The following is a 14,621-nucleotide window of genomic DNA, read 5'->3' on the forward strand; positions in this document are numbered from 1 at the left end:
CAGGCTGGCAACGTTCTACTGCTTAGCATGGTAGTTCTACTTGCATTTCAAATACTGACAAACATTATTTTTAAACATATCCCTTGATAAATACTGTACCTTACCTCGTAAAGAACCAGCTTTCCCTGCCCTTGCACCATCATTTTCCTGCATACTAAGATAATGATAAGTTACAATGTCCTTGTTGAAAAACACACATACTGAATTTTCACAGGTAAATTGGGCAGTCTGTCTTCTGAAGAAAACAAAGAAGGTAAAGTTGCAGTTCTCCATCACTAGAGTCCTCAGTGAAGTCATAGACACTGAACAGTCCTATCCCCGTATGAGAGAGTGGACCACTTTACTTATTATTATTTTTTTTAAAGCCACTGGTTTAAAATTAGGAAGATGAGAATGTATTTCTTGAGCCTTTTTAAATGAAAAGAGGAGAGAAATGGAGCAAGAAGATGAAAGCTGAAAACAGATGCTGCACCTATAAGGTAGCGCAAAGCTCTTGAATCTTGCTAGGCCCCGTAACCGTCAGGTTTGAGAGAACCTTAGGATTCTTATTTAATATGGATCTCCATCTTGATGCCAGCAACAGCGAACGGTCAGGGTAGTTTATAACTTCAATAAAAATTCCTATAACAGAATACGAAGATTAAAAGTTATTTTTATCTCTCCACTAGATCTTCATTGGTTGCATAGACACTGAAGCGTATCAAGCCCCTTCACCACCAAAAGCGGCAGCAATACCAAAAGAATGGCAAGCAAATAGGATCTGCAAAGAGGTCTGACCCACTTGCGTGTTTGTTTTGTCGCCGGAGTCTAAAGATGATTTCATTTCATGGAGCAAGTCATGACCAACTCCAGTCGCCCCACCATAAATGAACTATTCTTACAGCAGTCAGTTTTTCACACCTCCGAGCCATGTCCCCCATATACGGGAATAACCTCACGTTAAGCAGTGATCTAGGGAGAAATACTTATGACCGTCAGCCAGGCTTCTTGCCGATAAGCGGCAATTTCAAAATTGTGCTGCATGGAGGGCGCTCGCCTCAATTTCTGCTGCCATTACAGCAGATCCAGGAGGGGAGCTTGGACCTTGTGTGGAGGAAGCAGTGGGTGGATCAGCAAACTAAAATTACATATTGCTAAGTACATGAGTGAGTTTCTCCGTCAAATATACTCAACCTGCTGCTCTGCAAATATGGGAATGGGAGAAGCAGCACATTGTAGCCGATTTCTAGAGATCTAATGAGTGCAGATATTTTTACGCTTGGTCAGGAATGCCCCACCATGGGCTAGCATTCGGAATTTCTCCCACTTGATCCACTTGTTAGTACTTTTCAGGTCTATGATTAGCTTTCCTTCATACTAGAAAGGAACAAGAAAACAAAATCCCCTTGACTTTATGGCACAACTGAACTGGTTCCACTGTTGCTGTACAGTAAGATGGTGATTTCTGCATCAGGATGAGCCCTATGATAAAGGGATGCTTTTTGGGGTGCAGTGGCAGGAGGTGGCATCTTGATCAGTAAGGTACAGTGTTTCTGAACAATATTCAGCACCAATCTACCTTTTGATACAAATTTGCCTCTCTAATATGCAATTGTAGATGCTTCGCCTTAATAGAGTAGCAGTAGCTGATGGATGTGGTGGGACAGGAAATCAGTGCTCCTTAAGTGCAAACACTGTCCATGCTGCTGCAGATGTCTGTTGTGATGGTTTCTTCTGATGTAAGGTTTGCTGCCATTGAGAGATTCAACTTGACAACACAAGAAATTCTTCCAACATTTTTGAATATCCTGTTGCTTATCCTTAGCATGTTGTCATTAAACCTTTGTATTAATACTGGAATTAGTTGTGCTGAAAAGTTAAAAATAAAATGAATAGGGGTGCCTTGCTCAGGTGGCTTGCATTTTTTTCAAATCATCACACCAAGTGTCACCGGTGTAAGAGATGTATCCACCACCTTTTCAATATGCCCTGGAACCAATCATAGCGGTGGTCTGGCTGGAATTCAGAGATGAAGGGTCTCAAAAACTGCTGAGCTTTTGAAAGCTAAAATAGTGAATAATGAACTTGGCTTCGCTTCTCACCATGACATCATGAAAGCTGCTGAGGTGATCCAAAGGAGACAACCTCAATTTAGACATTGTCAAATATGTATTGCAGTTTTTGTTATCTATCGTCCTGTAGTGCCTTATGGAATGCAGCCTTGTTGTAGTGTATGCGATCTCCATGGGGCTCAACGACACATATGCTCACTTTTCAGACTTTTGGAAGTGACCTTGGAGTAGGTTTACAGGGTTACAAAGATATCCTAAGATCAGGAGTCATAGACTGGAGTCTTTTCTACTCTGAGTGGGCAGCAAGTGCATGAGGAGACTCACCCTGTTGAGACTCTTTAGAACAACATTGTTTTTCGGCCACAAAATCTAGGAAGATGATGAGCAGAGCCGTTCTTCTTGGTGGCGAGCACTAGTCTAAGTATGAAGAGTACACATTTACGGGAAAGTGTCACAACTTCAATGGCTTTGACATTGTAGCATGTCTCGATGTCAAACGTGTCCTCAATGTCAACAGACTTGACAACAGTCTTCCTATACGTTGAGGCGTTTCTCAATATCTAGTAATTTCCTGGCACAATTTTTCCAACTGAAACCTCTCAATGTTGAAAGGGAGTGATGGGCAGGTTGAAGTTTTTCTCCATGCTGCCATTTCCTGTACTTCGCACGTTCATTGCGACTCTGCTTCCCTGACTGGGTTGTCACCAGGCGATTTTTTGCCAGTCTGGCCGGTGTTTTTTTATTGAGACTTTTAAAAATACTGGAAAAGGCAGTGAAATTCTGTATTATTTCCCTTCTGAAACATAAACCTGAAGCAGTAATCACATACAGAAACCAGTTTAAAAGCATTTCAGAGGTGTCTAAGTTGTTTTGGAATGATTATTTGAACAAAACAGAGTGCTAATTACCATGTTACAAACAAATCCTGATAATTTTAAACACAATCTATTACATCGAGTTGTGCTTAGATGTTCTACAATAAACAGAAATGGACAATTTTTCCTCCAGGATAGATGGCGATCCTACTCTAGAAAGTTTTATGACAGTGTCCTATCTACTTTACTCTGATGCCATCTATGTACCAGGGAGTATTTCGATGCCTTCTTCCTTGTACAAGAGGAGCACTTCACAAAGAGCAAAGACATCCATAAGAAGAGCCATTTAAAAATGTCTGAAACAAAAATTCTGGGCACAAGGTCCTAAAAAACATTTTCAATTAAAGACCTTAAGCGAAGGGTCAAATCGATGGAAAATATTATATTTTTGTTCTATAAGAATAGGGGGATAAGGGCACAGCTCAATGAGTGCTCAAGCATTATTTTATAGAAGCCAATAAACCGAAACAAAAGAGAAGGCAGTGTACCACATTATATTGCTGCATCTGCCCAACCTCAAGGATGCAGTGTCAATTTCCACGCTATAAAACTGGCTCTATTTTCCTAATTTTCTGTGCTTTTTTTAGTTGAAAACGGTTCAGGAAAATAATTTCAACCCCTTTGTGACTATTTTATTTGAAATGGCTTCTTTTGAAACCCTGCCCTTCACAGGTCAACTGCAACTACTTTTGGCAGTGCTCCATAATCACAACTACTCAAAACAGAAAGGCTCTACTTCCTGCAAGCAGCATTAACCAGTGCAATAAGATTTGACCATCTAACTCCTGTTCCTTTCCTAAACACTTTTCAAACCTCTCGTACATAATGCTTTCTCCTAAGAATACAACAGCAGGCCTTTAAGTCTCGTAATCATGTCTTTATGCCCCATCGCCATGTCCTAAAGCAATGCTCACTAAGGCATTGTGCTCCTCTAGAGCATCACTAAACAAATTAAAATGCTTCACTAGCCTCACACGGTTTAAAGTCCTCACTATGGGTAGCAGTTCATCAACCTGGAGGTGCTCAATCGCTCTTATTAGAAACAAATTCTTGCTTCTCCAGCTGCATACCAATCCGCCACCAGCCTATTTCTTACCTACCGCCCTAATCCTTCTTCCCAGTTTGTTTCTATCCTCCTCTCACCTTGTTGAGACTCGTCAGTATCTTGCTTTTCAATGACTGGTCTTACTCCTGGTTCTTCTGTCCGTTTCTCAAATCCTTATTTTTGTAATCCACGGTTCTCTCCTGTGCGATGCATACCTTTTTATTAGTGATGCGCTCATGCACAACTCTCCTTCGTGCCCGTCTGCCATCACACTCTTCCTTCTAGGCCTTTTAAGCTTTCTCATGCATGTAGTCTCTCTTCATACTGTCATTTATGTCCTTCTTGTTTGTTCTTTGAATCGTATCCAAACTCTGTTGTCCTTCCTTTTTACCTGCCTAGCACACAGATTTATTCCCTACTCTTGTTGATGGTTCACCTCCCTACTTACGGGAATCTTCCCCAGTCCTTGAGTACCTTGTGTACGCACATACATTTTCCTGATTTCTCAACTGCTTTTCATGACTTACTCCTCTCTACAGTTCCATCGTTTTGAACACTTCTGCTGATCTGTAATCACTCAGGCATGGTATGTTTCCTCCTTATAAAAATGCCGGAACAGATAACAAGAACGAAAAAGAGGTGACCTGGGGCTACTACTGCCTGCAACACAACAGATATACATTCTGATGTTTATTATGTTGAACACGGATGTACAAAGAGACAACGTTTTAGCCAGTCTGGTCAGAAACTATTCAGCTGCAAGCTATAGTCACATATCACAAAGACAGAGCAGCTTCAGTCAGAGTGTCAATACTTAGATTTTTGTTCCATCCAGTACTCCTAAATGTGCAGCGTAAAAATTGAACTGCTAATCACAAATCAGATTCCAAAATATCCGGGCGTTGTAGGCAAGTAGACAGAGAAGTTCACAGAAAACGCTCATCCCCAGAGAATGTGAAACCAGCCATGTTATATCGCACCCGATAAAGCTAAGCCACAGGAACATGTACCTGTTGGTGTACAGCGGATACGTTGCAGTATCTTGCGGATGCATTATAAGCATTCCGTTTCACAGGGTACACTTAATTGTGTAGAGCAGTATATTTCATAAAATTTGCTGTCTGTTTCCGAGGGAAGTTTTTTTCCCTTGTAGAATATATTATATACATTCACTGCAATTTCCAACTCTGCACAGTCCAACAAACTGCAGAGCACCAGGAAATGCTGCATGACATGACCCGTGAAGATACAGGAGCACCTTCGTCCCTCTGGTTCTAGTGGGTGGGATCAGCCAAGCACACTGTCGTTAAATGCCAAGCAGGCAATGGCCTTCTGATGCCCACTATATTCCCTCTTGATTTCCCCAGTCTCAACACACCATAGCCTGGCCAGGTTATCAGAAGAGGCTGTAAAAAAGAGAAAGAGACATGAAGTCAGGTCGTCCAAGATTTACTATGGTGTAACATTTGCGAACATGCAAGACATATGAAGCAACATTGCAAATCATACAGGGATTCTGGGGTTTCTCCATGGATGTGAATGTTTGTGCTCTAACATGAAGCATCTCAACCTAAATTTCCCCGCCATGTCCCAATGGCCTTTCAGAGACTCCTCTTATAGGTCTGTATTTGGAAACTGAGCACACATTGACTAAGACCAATTTGCAGATGTTCATTTGCAACCCCTGTACGAGACATACATATATCATTTTGCATTAGCATTGTTACATAGGCACTGGGCTTGTGCAGATTTTGCAGGTTTCCTGGTTAACCAATTTTTTTTTGCTCTACCTGTAAAAAGACTCCTTGCCTGGGCCCGTTTATTGCATTCTGATGTGCATGTAATTAACAAGTTACTTACCTTTGGTAATGCTTTTTCTGGTGGATACAGTATCTGCCTGTGGATTCCTCACCTTGTGAATATCCCCTGCGCCAGCAGCATTCGGAAATCTTTTGTAGCTCTCCACGCTGACGAGGACGAACGCGCTACGTGTCTGTCCCTCCTCACCTCGGAATCTAAGCAGTAATGCTTTGCGAAAGTGTGGAGAAAGGCCCAAGTTGCCGTTCTATAAATGCCCTCCACAGGAACACCCCTAGACAAAGCAGATGTAGAAGACTTTGCTCTGGTAGAGTGAGCTCTAATACCCTCTGGAGGTTCCTTACCGGCCAAAGAATAACAGATCTTGATGCACAAGATAATCCACCTGGAAAGAGTGCGCTTGTGCACCGCTCTGCCTTTCCTGTAGCCAATAAAGGCCGCGAAGAGCTGGTCATCCACACGATAGTCTGTAGTCCTATCGAGGTAAAAACTCACTGCCCTTCTAGGGTCCAGGCGGTGAAGCTGCTCCTCCTCCTTAGGAGGGGGAGGGGGAGGATAGAAGGTAGGAAGGGTAATGGACTGCCCCAGATGGAAGGGAGTTACCACCTTAGGCAGAAGAGCAGCCCTGGTCCTGAGTACCATTCTATCAGCATGATTGGTCAAGAACGGGGGCTTCGAACTCAGAGCTTGAAGCTCACTTACCCTCCTTGCCGAGGTTATGGGAACAAGAAATACTGTTTTAAAAGACAATAGTCTCAAGGGACACTTGTGTAAGGGGCTCAAAGGGAGAACCCATCAAGTAAGTTAAGACAAGATTTAAGTCCCATTGAGGCACAATAAAGGGAGCAGGCGGAAATTTGTTGGTAAGGCTCTTAATGAACCGTAACACAATGGATGATTTAAACAAAGACGGCTTATCCGGCAAGCAAAGGAACGCCGACAAAGCCGATAAATCGCCCTTCACAGTAACCACAGCAAAGCCCTGCTGAGCTAGAGAGAGAGCAAAATAAAGGATGTTGGATAAACGAGCCCTCAAAGGATCAAAAGAATTCTCTCCACACCATTTGACAAATTTGAACCACCTGCAGGAATAGATAGACTTGGTGGAGTGTCGCCTGGCCGTTAAAATAACATCCACCACGTCAGGCGGGAGAAAGAAGGAACTCAGGTTGCCCTGTTCAATCTCCAGGCATTAAGATGCAAGCTCTGTAGGAGGGGGTGTAGAACCTGCCCCTGCGACTGCGAGAGGAGGTCTGGCCTGAGAAGTAGACGGAGCGGAGGGTGCGACGAGAGGTGAAGTAGATCTGTGTACCACACCCTTCTTGGCCAATCTGGGGCAATCAGTATTACTTGGTTCCGGTGTTGGCGAATCTTCCTCAGAACCCGAGGAATCAAGGGTATGGGAGGAAACACGTAAAGGAGTTGTGAGCCCCAACTCAACTGAAACGCGTCCCCCAAAGCTCCCTGCATTGGATACTGGAGACTGCTCAATGACGGGCAGTGAGCTTTCTCGTGAGTGGCAAACCGGTCCACCTGAGGAGTTTCCCACATCCGAAAGACGGGACGAACCACCTCTGGATGAAGCCTCCACTCGTGGTCAGCAGAGAACTGCCGACTGAGACTGTCTGCACGCACTTCAGAACTCCGGCCAGATGATTCGCCATCAGACAAATCTGATGGTCCTGAACCCAGGACCAGAGACGCAGAGCCTCTCTGCAGAGACAGTGCGACCCTACTCCTCCTTGCTTGTTACCATACCACATCGCGGTAGTGTTGTCCGTCAGGACTTAACCCGACTGACCGTGAAGGGAAGGGAGGAAGGCCTTGAGTGGCAAACATATCGCCTGCAACTCTAGAAGGTTGATGTGAAGCAACCTTTCCTCTGGAGACCAAAGACCCTTGATCTTCAGGTCCCCAGATGAGCACCCCACCCTAGAGTGGGTGCATCCGTTATCACTGTGGCCACCGATGATGGAAGGGCTTTCCTTGAGACAGATCCGCTGCGGTGTCCCTGAAGATCCTGATCGACTCCCTAAGATCCCCGTTGTGCTGATACCACTGCCTGCGGAGGCACCACTGGAGTGCCCTCATGTGCCAGAGTGCATGATTGACCAAAAGAATGCAGGAAGCAAACAGACCGAGCAGGCGAAGGACCTTCAGGAATGGAACGACAGCTCCATTGTAAAACAAAGGAATCATTTTCTGTATGTCGAGAATCCTTTGATGAGGTGGGAATGCTCGATAAACAGGTTGCGCTGAGAGGGCACCAAGTGAGATTTGGGTACGTTTATCGAGAAACCCAAATTGTACAACAGCTGGCACTTGCAGATTCTTTGGCGTCTCCGCTTTGCGGCAGCCAGTCATCCAGATAGGGGAAAACTGGAATCCCCACTCTCCTGAGATGGGCTGCCACCACTGCCATCACCTTGGTGAAGACTCGAGGTGCAGTAGTAAATCCAAACGGGAGAACCGCAAACGGATAGTGTTGCGACCCCACCCCTTCCTGTGCGACTTCAGGATTGGAATATGAAAATACGCATCCTGCAAGTCGATCGACACCATCCAGTCTTCCTGTTGCAGCGCTTGAAGAACCTGCGCTAGGGTGAGCATCTTGAACTTTTCCTGCTTCAGAAAAATATTCAAGATCCTGAGATCCAGGATTGGACGTAACCTGCCATCCTTCTTGGGAATCAGGAAATACCGGGAGTAGCATCCCTGACCCCTTTCCCGTTCTGGAACCACCTCTATCGCACCTTTGAATGACGATCCTGCCTCCTCAGAATTGTCACTCGAACACTTACCATCTCACCTATCTCCATGTTCCCTCCTCTGCTTTCAGGCACCGGGATATCGCCTCTCAGGAACACTGGCCCTTAAAGGCATCCCCGTCGGCCGCTCACGTGGGGTGGTCACATGATCCCATCTGGTCCACAAATGAGGAAACGGAAGAGACGCGGCTTTCGCTCTCGCTTGGGGAATGCTGGAAAAGAACCGCCGAGAAGTCCACGCAAGAACGAAGCACACGGACCTTCGTTATCGCACCAGCGTTTGGGGAGGAATTGTTGATTCTGAAGAGGCAGGAAGACGTGTTCCTGCCCGTGCAGAAGCCGCCACCCGAAGACGACGAAAGGAGGGAACCGGGCCCTTCCCGGCACCGTGCTGAAAGCGGCCACGGCGCAGGAGGGTCGTGGCTTCTCAAGGTACGGGGTCAATTGGGCGGAGTCTGGGGTAGGGGAAGGCCGGGGTTGCGGGGTTAATGCACCGGGACTACAGATTAAGCCAAATACCCAGGATTGATAACATAGCTCACAGAAGCTCTTCCGGTAATAGCGAGAATCACGGTGGTGGCCGGGTGCCTAACCCTTCGCTCCCTTCCCTGACTAACTTAAAAGCAAAGAAACGTCCCTTATACCAAACATTCTTTACTTTTCTTTTTCTGTTCCGGGACCTGAATCGTTTTTTTGGGCTCTGCACGACAAGTCAAGTCTCCCTGTTTTGGAATTCTGAAACCCAGAGGAACTACTCTCTGACAAAAAGAGAGAGAAGACATTTTCTACCCCCATAAGACTTTGAACTATTCAAAACAGTGGCCTGTATTTGAGACGTAACAAATAAACCTCTAAATCAAATCACTCCGTCTTATCGTTACTTCTCCACTGCGCCACACCCATTTTCCACAAGATATAGAACCCAAAGGTCCGGAGTGACCGATTCCCAATCTTGTAGAAAATGGGTAAGTCGACCCCCTACAGGACCCACATGATCCAGAATGGTGGATCTAGGGCTGCTTTGCTGTGGCAAGAGGGGGGGGGGGGAGGTAGAGGAGAAGGGCTGACGACCTCGTGGGCGACCTCTGTTCTTGCCGCTATATGATTCATAGAGTATTTTACTGCTGCTGCTAAGGCTGCCAGTAGGTCCGAAAGGACGACCTTCCAAAACCTCTGTATTTTCTGTAACCGGAACCTCTAGGCTGCACCTACAGGCCCAAGGACTTAGCAGTGGCTTTGCTGTCTTTGAACCTCTGCAAGGCTGCATCTGCTTTTTTACCAAACAGTCCAGAACCATCAAAAGGGAGGTCAAGAAGAGTTGCCTGCACATCCGGAGAGAACTCCGATGACCTGAGCCAAGCACTTCTCCTTGTGGCAACCAAAAGAACCCATAATCCTAGCAACAGAGTCTGCAGTGTCCAGACCACTCTGTATAACCTGGTGTGCAGCTGCCTGAGTGTCCGCCAAGACTTTGTTAAAATTCTGTCTGTCCTCTTCAGACAATTTAGGGGCAAGCTGTTCCATAAGAGCATGTATGTAACGGACCAAAAGACAGGTGGCGTTTGTAGACTTCAAGGCCATACTTGCTGATGAAAAGATCTTTTTAGCCGATTGGTCAAGTCTCTTAGAATCTTTGTCCCCAGGGACTTGAGGAAAAGCCCCAGATGATTTCTTAGAACAAGCAGCTTGAACCACCAGGCTCTCAGGAGAAGGATGAGATGTAAGGAAATCCAGGTCTCCTGGAGCCGCCCTGTACCTCCTAGCAACAGACTTAGATACTGCTGGAGCTGAAAAGGGCTTACGCCAGACTTCCAAAACTGGTTAAGTGACAGCATCATTAAAAGGCAATAATGGCTCTATCAAAGTGGAGGGAGAATGTAGAACCTCAGTTAAAATATTTGACAAGCTCAGCTGTTGGAAGCTGTAGATCTAAAAGCTCTGCTGCTTTCCTAATAACCGTGTGGTATGGAGCCACATCCTTAGAAGGAACATCTGCCGAAGGAGAAAATTCCCACTCCGGGGACATATCCAAACCATTTGCCTCCTTCAAACCCTCAAATAAGTCTTCTGACTCTTCAAGCTCACCTTCCTCCATTTCTACCTCTGCTTGATAGAGTTGTTCCTCCAAAACTCTCTGCACCTCTCGCCCGACCTCATCCTCAAAACTGGTGGCCCCAAACACGACTTCGACGGATCCGGAGCTGGCGTCGAACTCGGATCCGGAGGCACAGCCTGAGTCGAACGAGGTAGATCTGCGCCGGAGAAGAAGGATACAGCGTCGATGTCCTCGGCGCCGGGAAATGTCAGGACGGAGCCACCGGTAGAAAGGTATAAAGGGAGCCTGAGCATAAGCCTGAGGAACTCCCAGGTTAAAGGCCATAGGACCCATGGGACCCGAAGGCGCTCCAGAGGGGTACATAGCTCTAGTAAAGATTCCATACATTGCATTCAAGTAATGTGATGGATCAGCACCCGGACCAGGGAAAGGCGGGTAGGTCCCCGGGACAGTATCCGGCTGAGGCATTAACGGACTCGGGCCAGTCGGCGCCGACGGTGGAGCCAATAGAGCCACTGATTCATCAGGAACTGGAGCTTCATCCACCGGAACAGGAGACTGAACCAGCGCGCTGGAGAATGCGCCGGTGAAGCTTCAGGCGAAGCCGATCGAACAGGAGTACCTTGATTTGAGCCTGAAGGGGATGGAGAGACGAAATCCTTACGATGTCGAGGAGCTGGTGAAGTCAACCTCGGAGCCGTATTCTTGTCTGAACGGTGTCGAGAGCCGTGTCTCTTCTTTTTCTTGTGCTTCTTTGACTTCGAAGCATAACCCGACGTTGACTTCGATCTCGATCTTCTTCAACCTCTCTTCTCTTTTCTCATCTTTGCCATGAATAGTTTGGCCTCTCTCTCCTTCGAAGCTTTTGGGTTCATCTTGCGACAGCAAGAGCAACATCGTGATCCGACGACAGGCATCAGACACAATCCTCGTGGGGGTCCGTGATGGACATATGACCCCCACATTCTCTACAGGGCTTGAAATACGACTTCCTCGAAGACATCTTCAGAAAAGAAACAAGAGAAGCTAGCCAAAAACACAATGTAACCACAAAACCACTGAGAGTCCCAGAAAACCGTTAGCGTCTACGGCACAGAAAAAAGGGAACTGACATTATCACGCCGACGAGGCTCTCTTATGGCTCCAGTGACGTCAGCTGAGCCGCGAGCGGAGCCATGCTATTGTGACCTCGTCCTCGTCGGCGTGGAGCTACAAAAAATTTCCGGATGCTGCTGGCGCAGGGGATATTCACAAGGTGAGGAATCCACTGGCCGATGTATCCATCAGAAACCTTTTTTTTTATTTTTCTCGGTTTCCTTCAAAATATACACAATATCCTTTCACAGTTTCATATATTGAAAGTGGGTGAATACATTTCTCTCAATTTCCAGCATTTCTTTCTTACAACTCTTGATAAACAACCTAACAAAACTTTGGCATTGTCGATCGTCTTCCATGGCCCTTCTCTTTTCCATTCAGCAGTAATGGCCATTGATCATGCAATACCCCTTACTCCTTGACAACAATGCTGAACACAAGACCCAAATGAACATGTCACTAATCATAGGGGAATGCATAAGAAAGGGAACAGTTACCCAAGTTACCCACTTGTGGGCATTCCAACACTTTATTTTGAGATCGGTTAGTGATTCTTTAGAGAGATGTTTGACCAATCCTGGGCCCAGTTGGTACACTGAATGGATGTTCCACCATGCCAGAATAGCATTTAGTAGGTACACCACTCCATTTCCTGTCCAGTAACCAGAAAGGACAGTATACCAAACTAATGGGCTGAGGAATTAAAGGAAGAAAGGTCTAGGACTATCAGGGTAACAAAAAAATGTAGTTTTCCCCTAATGCTCACCATGACTGTCTCCTAACCCCAAAGTCTGGACAATTCTAACTTAATAACAGCCAGGACTTGGGCAAACAAGTCGCAAACCACTACTTGTCCAAAAAGGAAGTCTATTCAAGATGAGACGGCCAGCAAATAATGACTGCAAAAAGACTAAGGCCTAGTCACATAGTTGTCCATTACATTTCAGCAATAGACACTTATAGAAAAATCCAGATTCTGATGGGAAAGGAACTAAAAGCTCATTAATGCTACTCACAAAACTAATCACATCCACAATTAAAAAATGTCATGCTTGGTTAGGGCCATGAGATAGGCGTGAAGCCTAACTCTAGACGAAATCAAAGATATTTTATTGACGTTTAGCAAATAATTGTATAGAACCCACTGATCAATGTGACCCAATGCATCCAGTCACAAATGTAAGATTTACAATTCTCCCTCTATAGTACAAGCAAAATGCTAGAGAACGTTTTAGTCAGGCTCTTGTAATTGGGTTGAAGTTGACTCACAAAGGCCCCAAACACTTAATAGACTAACAAATCCTTTAGTTATGCCAGAACTGGCACAAGGGTGGAAAGAGCCTCGCAAAACTTTCAAAAGAGAGAAGCACATTGCTAATCCACAAGTATCTTCTTCACAAAATTATCTAGATGTGAGTTAAACAGCTCAGACCTTAAGGATCACAAACATATCCATATTTTCCTGTAAAGGCTGTCCTTCCAGAAAAGTAATCTATGGCTGCCTGGAAACAGTGGTAGATCCAAAAATGTAATCTGTATCAATGAAGAGCATGATTGCATCTCTTGATCTTATGCATGAACCCAGATCTAACTTCTTCATCCATTAAGGGATGCTCTATCAACATGAATTAAAAACACAAAGTGATACATATCCCAGTGCTATGAAAACCACTTCATTACCCAAACAACAAAAGAAGTTATGTTCCACTGAATGCGCTATCTCAAGGCAAAGAAGAAAGTTCTGGTTTCTTTGGGTAGTACCCAAATAGCCACCTACTGAAATTTGTAATGCTGAGGTTCAAGCTCTCACATATTCAATCCAACTGGTTCAACATTCTCTACAACACTACACATCAAAACTTCCCTCCCCTGCTGCTGAATTAGTCAAATGCCTAGAGTGATCTCGCACAAACGTATAGTAGTGTAGTACGACAACATCACTGCCAATCCATTCTCGACAGCCGAGACGGTGCATGCTACACAGCCCATCAACACTACCTACAGAGGTACAATTGTGGTTCAGACCAAGCATTTATACACATACCTAGGTAAGAAACACCCATAGAGCTTGAGCAACTTCAAAACGCCTTTCACATGAAAACTCAATGAGAACCAGATGCCTTCTTCTACAGAGACATTACGTTTTCCATGCTGGCAGTGTGCATTCTGTCAAACCCTGACTAAGTATCACGAAAATAATGAATCTAACATCGAAGGTAAAACCTATTATGAGCCAGTGAAGAGGCAGAGAAAGAAGCCAAGATCTTCTCCCTCTCTTTCTCGCTCTACCTCTTCGAAGGAAAGGAAACACGTTCTTGATTATTCGTACAGTTCTCTGGCCCTGGTAACTTCGATTTAGTAGATGGAATAATTCCCTATGACAGGCTATACTGGAACTGTTCAAACAAAGTGAGTCTGTTAAAGATGCATTGCTGGATAAGAAAACAAGTTACTTACCTGTAACTTCAGTTATCCAGTATTGGTATCTTTCATAGATTCACATGCCTGAATTATTCCCCGTCGCCGAGGCGGGAGTCCCACGGTATATAAAAAAGCAGTACCAACAGTAAATTACAGTAGTAGGCCCTATGAGAAGGCCTGAGGCCTAGATTGTAGTAGCCTATCTACCTCATTATGCTAAAAAGACCAAAGTCTTTGCACCAGCCAATCAGATCACAGCACCCTCTAGAACCCTCTCTGCAGAGCCAGTTCTCCTCAGGTTTTCGTTAGCACAAGTGGGAATTAGTATCCCAAAATTTAGAGAACTGACTCTCCAGGGAGGAGGGTGGGTGCATGTGAATCTATGAAAATGAAAGATACCAATACTGGATAACTAAAGTTACAGGTAAGTAACTGGTTTTCTTATCCACTATTGGGGTATCTTTCATAGATTCACATGCCTCAATCAGA

At 45.2% G+C, this 14,621-nt stretch overlaps 1 protein-coding gene across 4 annotated transcripts in view; it reads right to left on the reverse strand.

Annotated features, from left to right (window-relative positions):
• Positions 1-4,628: 4,628 nt before the first annotated feature.
• The window catches only part of MLST8 (MTOR associated protein MLST8), a 140,555-nt gene continuing 130,562 nt past the window's right edge, over positions 4,629-14,621 (reverse strand). For all 4 annotated transcript variants that reach the window (XM_078664836.1, XM_078664839.1, XM_078664837.1 and 1 more), the window contains one exon: positions 4,629-5,377. In XM_078664836.1, coding sequence (XP_078520962.1) covers positions 5,259-5,377 — 119 coding nt within the window. In that variant the 3' untranslated portion in view covers positions 4,629-5,258. The remainder of the gene's footprint in view (positions 5,378-14,621) is intronic.

This window comes from Lissotriton helveticus, chromosome 10, assembly GCF_964261635.1.
Source record: "Lissotriton helveticus chromosome 10, aLisHel1.1, whole genome shotgun sequence".
NCBI lineage: Eukaryota > Metazoa > Chordata > Amphibia > Caudata > Salamandridae > Lissotriton > Lissotriton helveticus.